We start from the raw sequence: 16,685 nt of genomic DNA, 5'->3' as shown, positions 1-16,685 counted from the left end.
GGATTAAGTAGCTCAGACCCCACAGGGCGGACACTACTCCCCCCTTAGTCTCACGCTGCAGGGAGGCTGTTGCCAGCAGCCTCCCTGTAAAATAAAAAAACTCTAAAATAACATTTTACTAGAAAAGCTCTGGAGAGCTACCCTAGCTGTGACCGGCACCACCGGGCACATTTTCTAAACTGAGTCTGGTAGGAGGGGCATAGAGGGAGAAGCCAGCCCACACTCTCAAACTCTAGTGGACCCATCTATACCCCGTGGTACTAATGTGGACCCCAGCATCCTCTAGGACATAAGAGAAAGGATTGAATATTGCCGGCAATCGCGGACGGGAAGGGGGGGGGGGGGGGGGGGGGGACACGACATACAGCCCTATGCTGTATGTCCTTTGGCCTCATTAAGAAAGTAACTGGTGACTTCAATGGTGGAATATAGTTTTAATTCTAGGCTCTTTCATCCTCCGCATGCGGCTTGATCTGCTCCCGGCCACCGCTGCCCGACACACAGCAACTTCTAAGGCTTAGAAGTTGCTGTGTGTTAATCTAAGGTCTCTCTGGCGTGTGAGAAGAGGGGAGGAGCGCCACTGGGGGCATAGCTGGCACTGTGGGGGCATGTGGATCTGCACTGGAGCATAGCTGGCACTGTGGGGCATGTGTATCTGCACTGGGGGCATAGCTGGCACTGTGGGGGCATGTGTATCTGCACTGGGGGCATAGCTGGCACTGTGGGGGCATGTGTATCTGCACTGGGGGCATAGCTGGCACTGGGGGCATGTGGATCTGCACTGGGGGCATAGCTGGCACTGTGGGGGCATGTGTATCTGCACTGGGGGCATAGCTGGCACTGTGGGGGCATGTGTATCTGCACTGGGGGCATAGCTGGCACTGGGGGCATGTGGATCTGCACTGGGGGCATAGCTGGCACTGTAAGGACATGTGCATCTGGCACTGGGGGGCATATCTGGCACTTGGGACATATCTTGCACTGTTAGGACATGTGTATCTGGCACTGGGGGCATAGCTGGCACTGTGTGGACATGTGTAGCTGACACTGGGGGCATAGCTGGCACTGTAAGGACATGCATAGCTGGCACTGTGGAGACATGTGCATCTGCACTGGGGGCATGTGTATCTGGCACTGGGGGCATAGCTGGCACTGTGGGGACATGTGTATCTGGAACTGGGGGCATAGCTGGCACTGGGGGGCATGTGTATCTGGTACTGTGGGGGCATGTGTATCTGGCACTGAGGGCATATATTTATCTGGCACTGTGTGGACATATGTGTATCTGGCACTGTGGAGGGGGGTATATGTATCTGGCACTGTGGAGGCACCCATTTTTTGGCATTTTTATATGTATGTGGCACTGTAGTGGGGCATTATATGTATTTGGCACTGTACAACATGACTAAAAACGGGGTTATGACACAAGGTCATACTCCTACAAATGTCATACCGAAAGGTGCGCGCACAAAAATGGGGTGTGGCTTTGTGAACACCCCAGTGCTTATCGGATCGGTGTGTATCTGTACACACGGAGCAATTTCTAGCTCAATGTATATTATCTTCAGACCGCCTTAACAGGATCGTGAACAAGATCATGGGGGTCATTCCGAGTTGTTCGCTCGTTGCCGATTTTCGCTATATTGTGATTAGTCGCTTACTGCGCATGCGCTTAGTTATTTTACACAAAAGTTAGGTATTTTACTCACTGCATAACGAAGCTTTTTCATCGCTGTGCTGATCATAGTGTGATTGACAGGAAGTGGGTGTGGCTGTTCTATGGGAGTGTGCGGAAAAACGCAGGCGTTCGAGTTGCAAAACGCAGGAGTGGCTGGAGAAACGGGGGAGTGGTTGGGCAAACGCTGGTTGTGTTTGTGACGTCAAACCAGGAACGAAAAGGACTGAGCTGGTCGCAATGGCTGAGTAAGTCTGGAGCTACTCAGGAACTGCTAAGAAATTTCTATTCGCAATTCTGCTAATCTTTCGTTTGCAATTCTGCTAAGCCAAGATACACTCCCAGAGGGCGGCGGCTTAGCGTGTGCAATGCTGCTAAAAGCAGGTAGCGAGCGAACAACTCGGAATCACCCCCAATGTGTACAGCACACCAGATCCCAACCCCCCAATCTGACAGCTGCCGGTTTCCTGCATTCACATTATCCAATTATCAGGCCACTTAATCAATTATCGGCTGATCGGTTCAATAATTGGATAGGGTGTACACAGCTTTAGTTACTTGGTGTTCCTATTTTGCATATTTCACTAGGCTATAATAGAATAGGTGAGTATATGTACTTAGGCTAAATGTACTCAAAGGGGGGAATTACATTTTTATTGCCGCCCGATCTCTAATCTAAAGTGACGGGAGATCGCAGGGGCGATATTCAATTGATACCTGTTATTGCGCCCATTAGTGTCAGGTTTAGCTGCGTAAAGCAGCTAAACTTGACTATACTAATGGGCGCGATCGTGAAAAGTGCCGTTTGGGTGCCCAAACGGGTCACTTTTCATACAGTACATTTCAGCTCACCAGCAAGGGGAAGCTGGGAGCTGAAATGCGTCTCCCCGCGGCTAAGTGTGCCCGAACGGAGCAACAATTGATTTGCTCCATTGAGCGCCATTTAGTGGCAAAACAGATTGCTGAAAAACGAACCACTAAACAAACTTGTTGACATCTCAAACTTTAAAAAAGAAAAAATATATAACAGAGGAAATCACTAGGTAGCAAAAGAAAAACAAATAAAAACAAGTGTATTCTGAAAAAGCTACACAATAACAAGTAACAATACCAAGTAAATTCATGCAAATTTAGACGTTCCCCCCAAGTAGTTAAACGATTTTAAGTAGGTACAGTAATCTGCACACTCATTCAGGGATATAATTATGTCCTACAAGACGAATGGTAAACGATTTAACCCCTAGGATACCACTTTGATAGCAGGAGGCATGAAAGTATGTTCAGACAAATGTATAGATGCCCAGTGGAATACAAACTATCTGCTTCCCGCTGTATAATTCAAGCATGTGGCACAGCAGTGGCCAGATTTGTCTTCCTAGTGCGCCATTCTAAATGCTACACAGATTCATTTAGAACTTAAGGGGGGGGGGGGGGGAAACAAAAAAAAAACCCACAGATGACAAACCCAGAATAAACGCATGGTGGGCTAACTTGGTTTTAAAAAGCAGCAGTTTTCCATTGTGCATATCAGTAGGCTAGGAACATTGCAAATGATTTACGTAAAAGAGGGACAGCTAATATATACAGTACTTGCTTAGCTTTATTGCATGCAATTGCCATTCTGGGGTATATTCAATTAGGGTCAAAAACTGCCATCTGTCGAAAAGACGACAGTTTTCGACTTTTTAAGGTCGAATAGTGATTAAACCTATTCAGTCCCTTCAGTTTTTATTCGACAAGTCGTGGAATTCGACTTGTCGAATAGTATGTGAATCGGCGGTATAGCTATGTGAATCGGCGGTATAGCTGCCGATTCACGTACTTTTGAGTGAAACGGGGCCAAATTCAACAGGATTTGGCCCTGTTTCAGACCATCTCAGTCCGACATTAAAAAAATGTCAGACTGAGATGTGGGACCCGGTGGTGGAGAAGGGGGGCGGGAGTCGTGGGTAGACGGGGGACAGCCGCAGAGCATACATGGGAGAGAAGCGCTACAGCACAGCTCTGCAGCAGGATGTCTCACAGCCGCGGCGCTCATGGCAGCGTGCACCCGGCTCCAGCAAGTGAGGTCACGCTTGCTGGAGCCGGGTGGACACTGCCATGAGGTTGGGTGGCTGTGAGACGTCCTTCTGCAGCACTGCTCTCCTCAGTCTCCCCGCGGCTCCCCCCCTCTCCTCCTGTGGGTGCCTCATCTCAATTCGACTTTTAAAAAATGGAATTGAGATGAGATTGAATAGGGGTTGTCGGAACCATTCCGACAAATGCATGTCAGAATGGATCCGACCCTAATTGAATATACTCCTATGTCCTTACCAACACAGCCTCACTGAATTACAGCACAAGTGAACTTGCAGATATGAATGCCAAGAGCTGGAAAATGGATTTTCATGGGCTAGATATCTTAGACCACTGTTCCCATAATCAATTTACTTAAGTGAGCATAACTACATAAGAAATATACTAAGCAAAATAGACTTTATTTCATTATATATTAGGAACAGTGCAAATTGGCGTTACTATTTGTGGCCCTATAGCAACATTTTGAAGGGACCCGACTGCTTCTGAGTGACTCCTCTCTACACAGCAGTTGGTCACATTATACCTTCTTCAGACTGCCAGCTTGTAACCCGGGTTATTCCACATGAGCGTGCAGTAACCCGGGTGGCTATGCGGTCTGAAAGGGCCTAGGGGAAATATCCCGGGTCGAGCGAATAAGTCTTCAGCCCGAGGCGCTGTGAACAGGTTGCCAGGTCGATGAGACCCGTTTCCTGGTCACACTGTATGGACGGGTCGCGCTTGTAGATCATCTGATCTCCAAACGCCGCCTCCGCACGTGTCACTGCTGACATCACCAACCTGGCAATATGCCGAGTTGGGGACACTACTGTGAAAGGGGCCTCAGCAGGTCGCACCCGGGAAGCACCAGTGTATGGCTCACTCACGGGTGCCACCAGTAATATGCGGTCTGAAAGGGGTATTATACAGCACTGTCGCGCCCCTGGGTCACATGATGCAGCACTGTCGCGCCCCTGGGTCACACTGGCGGGATCCTGTCTACTGTGATCCTTGACCTCAGGCACTTTCTTCTCTCCTTCATGCTCTGCACGCTGAATCTGCTACACACGACCCATTGCGAGGCAGCGGGCTGGTAGAAAGGACCAGTCGACAAACTACTCACAATAATCTAGTGTATTCAATGTTACCTGTTCTAACTGCTCCACTTGGCACAAACACCAAAATAATCTGGATGCAGGGGAGTTGGGCCTGCTAACTCTCAGACCCCATGGCAACAACACCCCCTGTACCTAGTATAATTAAGCCCCTGACATTATTTAGTGAAATACATATTATTACACATGGGCAGTAAGTCTGATATGCTAGAGCACACTGAACAACACAATCTCTACTATAAAAGATATAACCGTGAATGAAATATTACAAAAGTAATATATAGAGACCCAACAGAGAGTAAGGGGTCTATTTACCAAGCCTTGGATGGAGATAAAGTTGCTGGAGATAAAGGGGGTCATTCAGAATTGATCGCTCGCTACCGTTTTTCGCAGCGCAGCGAACAGGTTGCTACTGCGCATGCACTGCAGTGTGCAGGCGCATCGTACGGCTACAAAGCGCATTGTTGCTGGGCAATGGATTTAATGAAGAATCCATTCACACAGCCGATCGCAAGGAGACTGACAGGAAGAGGGCATTTGTGGGTGGCAACTGTCCGTTTTCAGGGAGTGTTTGGAAAAACGCAGGCGTGTCCAAGCGTTTGCAGGGCGGGTGTCTGACGTCAATTCCAGGACCAAAAAGAGTGAAGTGATCGCAAGGGCTGAGTAAGTCCAGAGCTACTCAGAAACTGTAAAAATCTTTTTCGTCCCGCTCGGCTGCACACGTGTTCGCACACATACACTCCCCCGTGGGCGGCGACTATGCCTTTGCACGGCTGCTAAAAGTAGCTAGCGAGCGATCAACTCGGAATGACTCCCTAAGTACCAGCTAATCGGCTCCTAACTGCTATGTCACAAGCTGAGTTTGAAAAATTACAGTTAGGAGCCGATTGGCTGGTACTTTGGGCCTAATTCAGACCTGGTTGCAACAAGCAGACTTTTTTTGCACTGCTGCGACCAGGTAGTCGCCGCCTACAGGGGGATGGGGTAATCGCTGTGCAGGGGTGCGAATGCATGTGCAGAGAGCTGCACATACAAAAGTTTGTGCTGTCTCTGCACAGCTCAGGACTTACTCTTCCAGTGCGATGATCCGGCCTGTAGCGGAATCCTCCCTTCAAACATCTGGACACGACTGCGTTTCTCCGGACACTCCTAGGAAATGGTCAGTTGACACCCACAAACGGCCTCTTCCTGTCAATTTTCTTGCGATTGCCGGTGCGATCACTGTCTTTGGCCATCCCATTGCTGTCTGCACTCCCCGTCGCTGTGGATACCCCGCACCTGCGTATTGCGGTGCATATGCATTTCATACCAGATCGCTGCTGAGCAAAAACGCACAGCAGCGATCAGGTCTGAATGACCCCCTTTATATCCAGCAACATTATCTCCATCCAAGGCTTAGTAAATAGACCCCTATGTTTCTTAATGACTTGTCATTGTGAGCCAATACATTATTTCTTGTATTACTATGATCACAGCTTCATACATAGGCTTCATGTTGGTTATTACTGGCCCCCCTTTCCTCACAGCTTGTTAACAGAGGGAATGATTCAGAGTTGATCGTGGCTGTGCTAGGTTTAGCACAGCTACGATCAGGAACACAGACATGTGGGGGGAAGCCCAGCACAGGGCTAGCGCGCCCCACATGTCAGTCCCTGCACTATCGCAGAAGTACAAAAGCATCGCACAGCGGCAATGCTTTTGTACTTCAGGAGTAGCTCCTGGCCAGCGCAGCTCCTGCGCGCCGACCGGGAGCTACTCGTCGCTGCTTGGGTCGAAGCGGCTGCATGTGATGTCACGCAGTTGCCGTGGGCCACCCCTCGGTACGGTACTGCCACGCCTGCGTTGGCCGGACCGCGCCCCTTAAATGGCGGCTTAACGCCATCGTCCCGCCCCCTCCCAGCGACCGCCTCTGCCTGTCAATGAGGCAGATGCGATCGCTAGCTAAAGACAGCAGTCGGCTGTCTGGAATGTGCCGGTGCACTGCGGCAACGGCACATGCGCAGTTCAGGTCTGAATTAGCCCCATAGTTTGTTCTTGGGTTTCTGACATATTTGTTCAACTCAAAGTAAGTAATAAGGGTATTTCATGTTAGGAACTACAGTATAATATTGTTTATTTCTTTGAAAACAATTAGTTTTTTTTTCCAGACAACAGATGAAAGTACAGAAAAATAATACACTTACATATGCTTAGAACATCTAAGTATTGTAATACGATCTGGAGAAATTGGAAATACACTGAGCAGAAGCTTGGCTTTACCAAGTAATGCCATAGCACTGTGTTATAACCGCTTGGTGCATGTACTTTTAGTTAGCATATGAGAATAGGTCACAAGGGGGTCTATGTACTAAGCCTTGGAGACAGATATAGAGGGCAGAGATAAAGTACCAGCCAATCAGCTCCTATCTGAAATGTCACAGGCTGTGTTTGAAAAATGACAGGAGCTGACTGTCTGATACTTTATCACTCTTCAAGGCTTAGTACATAGAATTCATGGTCTCATACCCAGGGCTGGCATCAGAAAAATCAAGCAATGTGATGGAGTAGGTTGGTCAATAGCTCATAAACCATAATGTAGCCTTTCCAACAACTAATGAAATTTAGTGTTAGTCATTTTGCTAGCAAAAAATTAAATATGTATGAATCCATAGTCCCATATGCATATTTGGTGCAACTACTTACCACATTCAGTCGGCAGAATGCACTCAAAGACCGTTAATTGATCGTTAAAGGACTTTAATTGCTATTTTTCAGAGAAACTATTGGTCAGTTACAAAAGTGATTGACCACCACCCACCTCTGCAAATGAAATGGTGTGCTCCAGCTGCAGACACTTGTTTGTGAAGGTATAAAACAGGTAGAGAGGCACTGATTAGATCATTTGCTAACGAAATGGCTTGCCGGAAGGAGCTAACAGAATTTGAAAAGGGGGATCAACGTAGGCTGCACAATGTCATGTTTCCAGAGTGCTGCAGAAGATTCTGTAACCCAGATGAACTGGCCAGCTCAGACTCCGGACCTTAACCCCATTGAGAACCTCTGGGATGAATTGGAGCGAAGAGTGCATTCTAGACTGACTTGACCTTCAGAATTGCAGTTGGTGACTGTACTCAAGGAGGAATGGCAAAACATACGTCCTGCTGTTGTCCAGGAACTTGTGTACAGTTTGCCAAGAAGGGTGTCTGCAGTAATCACTGCACATGGGGGACCTACAAAAGTACTGACATAAATAAAATCTCATTTATCTATTTGCTGTCAGTGTCAAATCGCTTGTCTACATAGTGTATTTTGTGGATATTAGAGTATTACTGCCTCATACATACAATTAATGTCACCAGACAAAAGTTTAAAAAAAAAAAAAAAACATCCTGAAAAACATGGCCTGCATGTGATCATTCAAACTAGTGCCGCTGTCAAGAACATTTGATTCATGAAACTCTCCAGCTTCATGCACAGTATTTTGGCATTTGATATCCTTCTCCATTCACACTGCAGCTTGTATGATATGCTTTGACACAATGTCAAGGATTCCAGTGCCTTCAGTATTTCTGTAGTACCTTCTTCTGTCTCATCCCATCCCGAATATGACACGGTTGTGAAATTATTCTAAAATTGCTGTTCTGAATCAACCCTTAGGGCTCCTTGAGACCCCAAAAAACCCATTGTGCTGCTGATCGTTACTGCAGTTGTATGTTTTTACGGAACAAATGTAACCATCACCATAAAAACTGGAGTTGCTCACAAGCTGTAGGTGACACTAATTATGGCACCAGCAGTAGCTGTCTCAGGGCTGGACAGTAAGGTAATATTATTAGAATGAAAATTAATGATATGGAAAAAACAATGGTAAAATCAGTATTATAACGCCATTTGTATCATTTTTTGACACGAGTTTCGCTGACTTTGGGCCAAATTCAATTAGCTGCGAAGCCATTTTTGCGGTAAATCTCACGATTATAACGCAAATTGCAAAAAAAGCCCCTATTCAATTGTCGCCAAAAACAAATTTGCTGGAATTTTACTGCAAAATGTCAATTCACCACCTCTGAGAAGATGAAAAGTTGGGAAAATCCCTATTTTCAGTTAAAAAAAATTACTTGATTCGGTTTAGAACCCCTGGGACACCCCCCCTGAATGACAAATTAGGCAAGTTTTTTATTTTTGTTAATTGGCCAATGACATTTTTGGGGTGAAAATTATGGAAATTGGGGTACAAGGTATGAGACAGGTATATTGGGGTGCTTTATGAGTGGGACAAGTGTTTTTAGAGCAATAGGTTTGTTTCAACTTTTATATTATTTTTTAAGTCCTTTAAAATGACCCAAATATATACTTATACGCATTTTTACGTACCCTGGATTTAAATTTTAGCACTTATTTAGACGAAAACAAATTATTTCTATAATTTTTTTTTACATATTTTAAAAAAATGCATGTAACAGCTATTTGACCCAATTTAAGTACCAAAAATACTTTTATTAATAAACTTTTATACTGTTATCAGATGTCAGTAAAGCTTTTTTGGGGGGTACAGGCAGATTTACCAGTTTTTTTCACTTTCGGCAACAATTTTCACGGTAATCCCATTTCCACAAATTTGTAACTGAATAGGTGAATTGCGGGAGTGCACATACCCACAAAAACGTAAATCGCAGTAAATGACCGCAATTTTGTGGCTAACTGAATTCGGACCTTGAATTTTAAATTTTATTACCAGGCTTTACAGCAGGGGCATTCAACATGTGGCCCCCCAGCTTCTATGGAACTACACACCCCAGAATGCCCTGCCATAGTTTTAGCATGGCTTAATACCAAAATTGTGGCAGGGAATGCTGGGATGTACAGTTCCACAGCAGACCTAGGACCGCATGCTGAATTCCCCTGCTTCATAGGGTTAAGATGCGGAGTATGGAGGGTGGGGGTGGGGGGGGATACACTGCACGATTGTAGTGGGCAGCTGATTCCAAGAGGAATCAGCCACTGTATTACCACTGTATTTTCACATTGCAGCTGTAATAACCACTGTATTTTCTTTAAAAAAAAAAAAAACCTCATACAAGACATAGTTGATAAACAATGAACACATTGACTAGGTTACCCACTAGACAACTATAAATAATATATCATGCAAACCCTCCAATGTTTAATTAAAATAGGACAGCAGAGAGTTATTAGTAGGCAACTAAAGTATTTCTTAAAAAAGGATGTATTTGTTTAGAGTGCGCTATAAATGTTAGAAAGGCGGCCGTCACATATCTCAAAGGGAACACCTTATCCCTAAGTGTTTATAGCTGCCAGAAGAAAAAATGGATATGTGCAAAAAGGCGCCTAAATAACAAAGATGAATAATATGTTTATGAATAAAAACATATATCTTTATTACTCACAGTAACATAGAAGTACCATTGGGACAGTGCAATAATTATACACTTTGTTTTATATGGTAACTTTGTTTTATATGGTATTTTTATGGTACTTCTATGTTATAACTGTGAGTAATAAAGATATATGTTTTTATTCATAAACATATTATTCATCTTTGTTATTTAGGCGCCTTTTTGCACATAAAGTATTTCTTAAACGAACACTGAGAGGCCGATGTAGAGTGGCACCAAAGACTGACCTTGTGCGTTTTCGAACTGTGCAAGCTCTGAAGCCGAGCGCATACATCTGCAAGTGATTCAGATTCTTAGTCGGTAACTCTGATCTCTACTTACAGCTGAATGGGCGTAACTGCATGCCGATGGGGCTTTCGCAAAAGAGCTATCTAAACATAGCCTATGACGAGAGCGTGTACACATGAATTGTGCAACACTGAGATCCATCAGATTTTAAAATGACAGCTATGAAAGCACATGGATGTACATGGGAGCTACAGTCAAACAGATGTGTAGATCCGTATATAAGGGCATGCATCCACATTTAATGCCCTGTCCACAATGCAAGTGTAATTGCCGCTGACAGGGGGCAACTTAACATCAGCCACCAAGTCTTCCATGGTGACCATCAACTAAATTAAGCCCGTACTCCAAGCACTGTCCCTATTAATCAGATAGAAACACTCAGTGCTGTGCAATAATACTGTAGCTTCTAGTAATGCCTAGCTGCTGTTACACTGACAGTCACTTTTTATAAATGAACAATTAAAACTGAACATATATAAATGTTGTATTTGCTTGTGACAGACCATCAATATAAATCATTACATGAATTAACTAACAATTAAATATGCCTTTGTGCATTCTATAGATCCTTTGATCAGATTGATGGTGCATTAAGGCTACTCAGGACTGTAAACCATGTGAAAGGAAATGAACATCTTTCAAATGTTCATCTTTCTGACAAGACAGTTTGAATCATTATCCATATGGATGTCTAGACATAAGGAAAAACAACACACAACACTTACCCCATTTTGCCCAGAAAAGATTTTGCACTGAAGTGACCTACAGAACTTTAAGATGTTTCTTCTTGCAACATTAGATTTGTTCCACGTTTCTTTAAATCAGAATGTGTTTCTAATTTTGTCAGCCTCTTCTATCTTGTGTCACTTGACAGACAGCATAAATGAAGTGTCTGGCTTTTAAATCCAAGGATAATTCCAAAAAAAATATGACGGACCAAGAAGTTTGTTTTTCTTATATGTAACTTAACGTGGTAAAAAATAACACTTGTATATTAAAAAAAGTATATCCAACAAAAGGAGTGAGCATTCATATATCTGCTTCCCCCAGTGTCTTGTACTTTGAGGCAACACTAGGAAGCCAGCCCAATGCTTATTCCAATCATGTCCTTCTTGACAAAGATCCGCTTCCCACGTTCCTCTTCCCACACACACAGACATATATACAGTATGCACCAGTATGACCAATAACTGCAGACCTCCCAAGTCTTCTTCCTGTGCTAGAACAAAGCCTCTCCTTCCTCTGGGGACTGCTCTGCAGGACGGATCCAGTACTATAGAACACAATTAAAAAGTATCAGAAAGCAGCAATTTATGGTTATCACAGAGGGGCAGATGTATTAACCTGGAGAAGGCATAAGGAAGTGATAAACCAGTGATATGTGCAAGGTGATAAAGGCACCAGCCAATCAGCTCCAATATGTAAATTAACAGTTAGGAACTGATTGGCTGGTGCCTTTATCACCTTACACATATCACTGGTTTATCACTTCCTTATGCCTTCTCCAGGTTAATACATCTGCCCCAGAATAACCAACATGTTCCAATAGATCCTGCCCATCATATGATAGATAGATAGATAGATAGATAGATAGATAGATAGATAGATAGATAGATAGATAGATAGATAGATAGGTGAAAGAGTCTTTATAATATCAAAATCCTTGTTAAATCATAATACCGGTCCAAATGAACAGACATACATGTATATGGTATTAGCAAGATGCTGCAGTATGTCCATTGAGTTTACATGACACAACACGAGTTAAATGAAGTAAAATAGAAGACTTGTATTGTGAAAGACTGCTTAGGGAAGAAGTGCAGGGGGTGCCGGTAGATATAAGGGCAGGCAGGTAAGAAAAGGTAAGGACACACTGCACCTGGCTGTGTGTGTGCTGGGGATGTACCTGTCTGGGGAGCAGGGTGCTGGCAGGAGAGCCGGGGATCACAGACATGGATGGGGCTGCAGAGGGACACAGGCGGCGCCTTCAGCACCTTGGCCAGCGGCAGAAGAAGGAGGAGGACGCTGACAGCAGCAGCAGCGGCGGCGGCGGGAGCAGCTTGTCCCCGGGCACCGGCAGGACGCAGCCATCCCTCAGCTGGCGGCGCCGGGCATCATGTCTCTGAAACACACACACACAGCGACAGGGGGATAACGGGTAGCTGGGGCGGGGACAGCCGGGATAATCACCCCCCCCCCAGCGCCGCCCTCTCGCTCGGTAAGCCGCGGGGCTGGGGCCACCTTCCTCTGCCCTTGCAGATGGAGACATAGTGCCAGCGGGCACTGATAGGGTCACACGCCCCAGCCCCGGGCATTGCAGCATGAGATCCATACACCCCACCGAGAGGACTTAACCTCTGGGCACATCTGCCTGCTGTCCCAGCCTCAGCAGCCCTGCTGGAGACATGCCGGGAACAGGGGGCTATCGCAACAGTAATGGTCACCCCCCACCGTTCCCCATTACACTGCTACGTCCGCCGGCAGCCCATATACAGCGAGGGCATGCAATTATCATTACCCTGCTTCCGCCTTGTGTAATGATACATGCAATATACAGGAGCCACATACACAGTGCTATACAGCGAGCTTCCTATGGTATAAGCACAATGTTACTACAGACACGTATCTGTGTGAGCATGAACTGGCGGCCACTCACCTTGTACTGCAAGTGGAGGCCCCAAATCAGAGCTGCTGTGTGTAGCCTACATGGTGCACTAGTGTCCTCATCAGGCTGCTGTGTGTAGCCTACATGGTGCACTAGTGTCATCATCAGGCTGCTGTGTGTAGCCTACATGGTGCACTAGTGTCATCATCAGGCTGCTGTGTGTAGCCTACATGGTGCACTAGTGTCATCATCAGGCTGCTGTGTGTAGCCTACATGGTGCACTAGTGTCATCATCAGGCTGCTGTGTGTAGCCTACATGGTGCACTAGTGTCATCATCAGGCTGCTGTGTGTGCATGCATAGGGCACCTAGTGTCATCATCAGGCTGCTGTGTGTGCATGCATAGGGCACAGTGTTACTATCAGGCTGCTGTGTGCATGCATAGGGCACCCCTAGTGTTACCATCAGGTTGCTGTGTGCATGCATAGGGCACCCCTAGTATTACATCAGGCTGCTGTGTACATGCATAGGGCACATAGTGTTACCATCAGGCTGCTGTGTGCATGCATAGGGCACAAAGTGTTACCATCAGGTTACTGTGTGCATGCATAGGGCACATAGTGTTACCATCAGGTTACTGTGTGCATGCATAGGGCAAATAGTGTTATCATCATCAGGCTGCTGTGTGCATGCATAGGGCAAATAGTGTTATCATCATCAGGCTGCTGTGTGCATGCATAGGGCACATAGTGTTGCCATCAGGTTACTGTGTGCATGCATAGGGCACATAGTGTTGCCATCAGGTTACTGTGTGCATGCATAGGGCACATAGTGTTACCATCAGGCTGCTGTGTGCATGCATAGGGCACATAGTGTTACCATCAGGCTGCTGTGTGCATGCATAGGGCACATAGTGTTATCATCAGGCTGCTGTGTGCATGCATAGGGCACATAGTGTTACCATCAGGTTACTGTGTGCATGCATAGGGCACATAGTGTTACCATCAGGCTGCTGTGTGCATGCATAGGGCACATAGTGTTATCATCAAGCTGCTGTGTGCATGCATAGGGCACATAGTGTTATCATCAGGCTGCTGTGTGCATGCATAGGGCACATAGTGTTACCATCAGGTTACTGTGTGCATGCATAGGGCACATAGTGTTACCATCAGGCTGCTGTGTGCATGCATAGGGAACATAGTGTTATCATCAGGCTGATGTGTGCATGCATGGGGCACATAGTGTTACCATCAGGCTGCTGCACTGCACACTGTCTGTCACTGTAGCGGTAAAACATTATCCCTGTGTCAGTACAGGCCAGGACAGAATGCTGCTGCATTGGATCGGATGCAACATGGCACATTTACCAGGTATGTACAGGTATGTGATGTGCCGGTATGTATGTACACTGTGTATGTAATGTGGTAGTATGCATTCATGTAATGTGTTTTATCGTGTGTGCATAAGCAGCATGTATGTGTGCATGTGTATGATGCTTACATATCCTGTGTGAATGCTGTGCATTATATATAGCACCTGTGTATAATGCACGGAACAGCATGGGGATGTAGTGTGTGTGTGTGTGTGTGTGTGTGTGTGTGTGTGTGTGTGTGTGTGTGTGTGTGTGTGTGTGTGTGTGTGTGTGTGTGTGCGCGCACATCGGTATATGCAGTCGCTATCTGACACATATATACACACAGTGATAGGGGCACTGACCGCTGGCTGGATCCCGGTTACCGAGGCTCTGCAGCGTGGGAGTGGGCCTGGCAGGCGCCGTGTCCTGGCTGCTGCCTCCGCTCAGACCTCCTCTCCATCCCTCTGCTCGGGAGACATTTAAATAAGCACGTCATCCCGTTCTGCCCTCCGCATTGACGTCACTCCCGTGTGGGGGATGACGTCAAAGTGCTCGGCGCAGCCGGAAGCGCTTTCTAAATATGGGGAGTGAGGGAGAGGCCGGGAGCTGGGAGGGGGCGGTAGGTGAGGAGGACCCGGGGGTAACGCTGCGCTGCTGTGCGGACAGAAATAGATGTGTGAGGAGACAGGATGCAGCTGCGCTGTGTAATAATAACACCGGAGTACTCTGTACTCATCCCTCCCAAACACATCATCATCAGCCGGGCACACGGGTCACTCAGCCTGCCCACACACGCACACATCCCTCTAACTGGCTGTGTGTCTCATATAAAGCTCCCACATAGCCATCACTCTATCCAGGGGTGCAGACTACCACATAGCCATCACTCTATCCAGGGGTGCAGACTACCACATAGCCATCACTCTATCCAGGGGTGCAGACTACCACATAGCCATCACTCTATCCAGGGGTGCATACCACCACATAGCCATCACTCTATCCAGGGGTGCAGACTACCACATAGCCATCACTCTATCCAGGGGTGCATACCACCACATAGCCATCACTCTATCCAGGGGTGCATACTACCACATAGCCATCACTCTATCCAGGGGTGCAGACTACCACATAGCCATCGCTCTATCCAGGGGTGCATACTACCACATAGCCATCACTCTATCCAGGGGTGCAGACTACCACATAGCCATCGCTCTATCCAGGGGTGCAGACTACCACATAGCCATCGCTCTATCCAGGGGTGCAGACTACTACATAGCCATCACTCTATCCAGGGGTGCATACTACCACATAGCCATCGCTCTATCCAGGGGTGCATACTACCACATAGCCATCACTCTATCCAGGGATGCATACTACCACATAGCCATCACTCTATCCAGGGGTGCATACTACCACATAGCCATCACTCTATCCAGGGGTGCAGACTACCACATAGCCACCACTCTATCCAGGGGTGCAGACTACCACATAGCCACCACTCTATCCAGGGGTGCAGACTACCACATAGCCATCACTCTATCCAGGGGTGCATACTACCACATAGCCATCGCTCTATCCAGGGGTGCTGACTACCACATAGCCATCACTCTATCCAGGGGTGCATACTACCACATAGCCATCGCTCTATCCAGGGGTGCTGACTACCACATAGCCACCACTCTATCCAGGGGTGCTGACTACCACATAGCCATCACTCTATCCAGGGGTGCATACTACCACATAGCCACCACTCTATCCAGGGGTGCAGACTACCACATAGCCACCACTCTATCCAGGGGTGCAAACTACCACATAGCCACCACTCTATCCAGGGGTGCAGACTACCACATAGCCACCACTCTATCCAGGGGTGCAGACTACCACATAGCCACCACTCTATCCAGGGGTGCAGACTACCACATAGCCATCACTCTATCCAGGGGTGCAGACTACCACATAGCCATCACTCTATCCAGGGGTGCATACTACCACATAGCCATCACTCTATCCAGGGGTGCAGACTACCACATAGCCATCACTCTATCCAGGGGTGCATACTACCACATAGCCATCACTCTATCCAGGGGTGCATACTACCACATAGCCATCACTCTATCCAGGGGTGCATACTACCACATAGCCATCACTCTATCCAGGGGTGCAGACTACCACATAGCCATCACTCTATCCAGGGGTGC

General features: G+C 46.7%; 1 protein-coding gene across 2 annotated transcripts in view; it reads right to left on the bottom strand.

Annotated features, from left to right (window-relative positions):
* The window catches only part of HOMER1 (homer scaffold protein 1), a 185,140-nt gene extending 170,099 nt beyond the window's left edge, over positions 1 to 15,041 (bottom strand). Inside the window, exons 1-3 of one of the 2 annotated variants that reach the window (XM_063963516.1) lie at positions 14,850 to 15,040; positions 12,436 to 12,651; positions 11,255 to 11,802 (exon numbers count right to left, since the gene is read on the bottom strand). In XM_063963516.1, coding sequence (XP_063819586.1) covers positions 11,255 to 11,259 — 5 coding nt within the window. In that variant the 5' untranslated portion in view covers positions 11,260 to 11,802; positions 12,436 to 12,651; positions 14,850 to 15,040. Of the gene's footprint in view, positions 1 to 11,254; positions 11,803 to 12,435; positions 12,652 to 14,849 lie in introns of both variants that reach the window. The other variant, XM_063963521.1, reaches the window with a different exon arrangement.
* Positions 15,042 to 16,685: the final 1,644 nt, after the last annotated feature.

The sequence above is a fragment of the Pseudophryne corroboree genome, chromosome 1 (genome assembly GCF_028390025.1).
Source record: "Pseudophryne corroboree isolate aPseCor3 chromosome 1, aPseCor3.hap2, whole genome shotgun sequence".
Lineage (NCBI taxonomy): Eukaryota > Metazoa > Chordata > Amphibia > Anura > Myobatrachidae > Pseudophryne > Pseudophryne corroboree.
The sequence above is the reverse complement of the archived record's forward strand: the minus strand, read 5'-3'. Positions and strand labels throughout refer to the sequence as shown.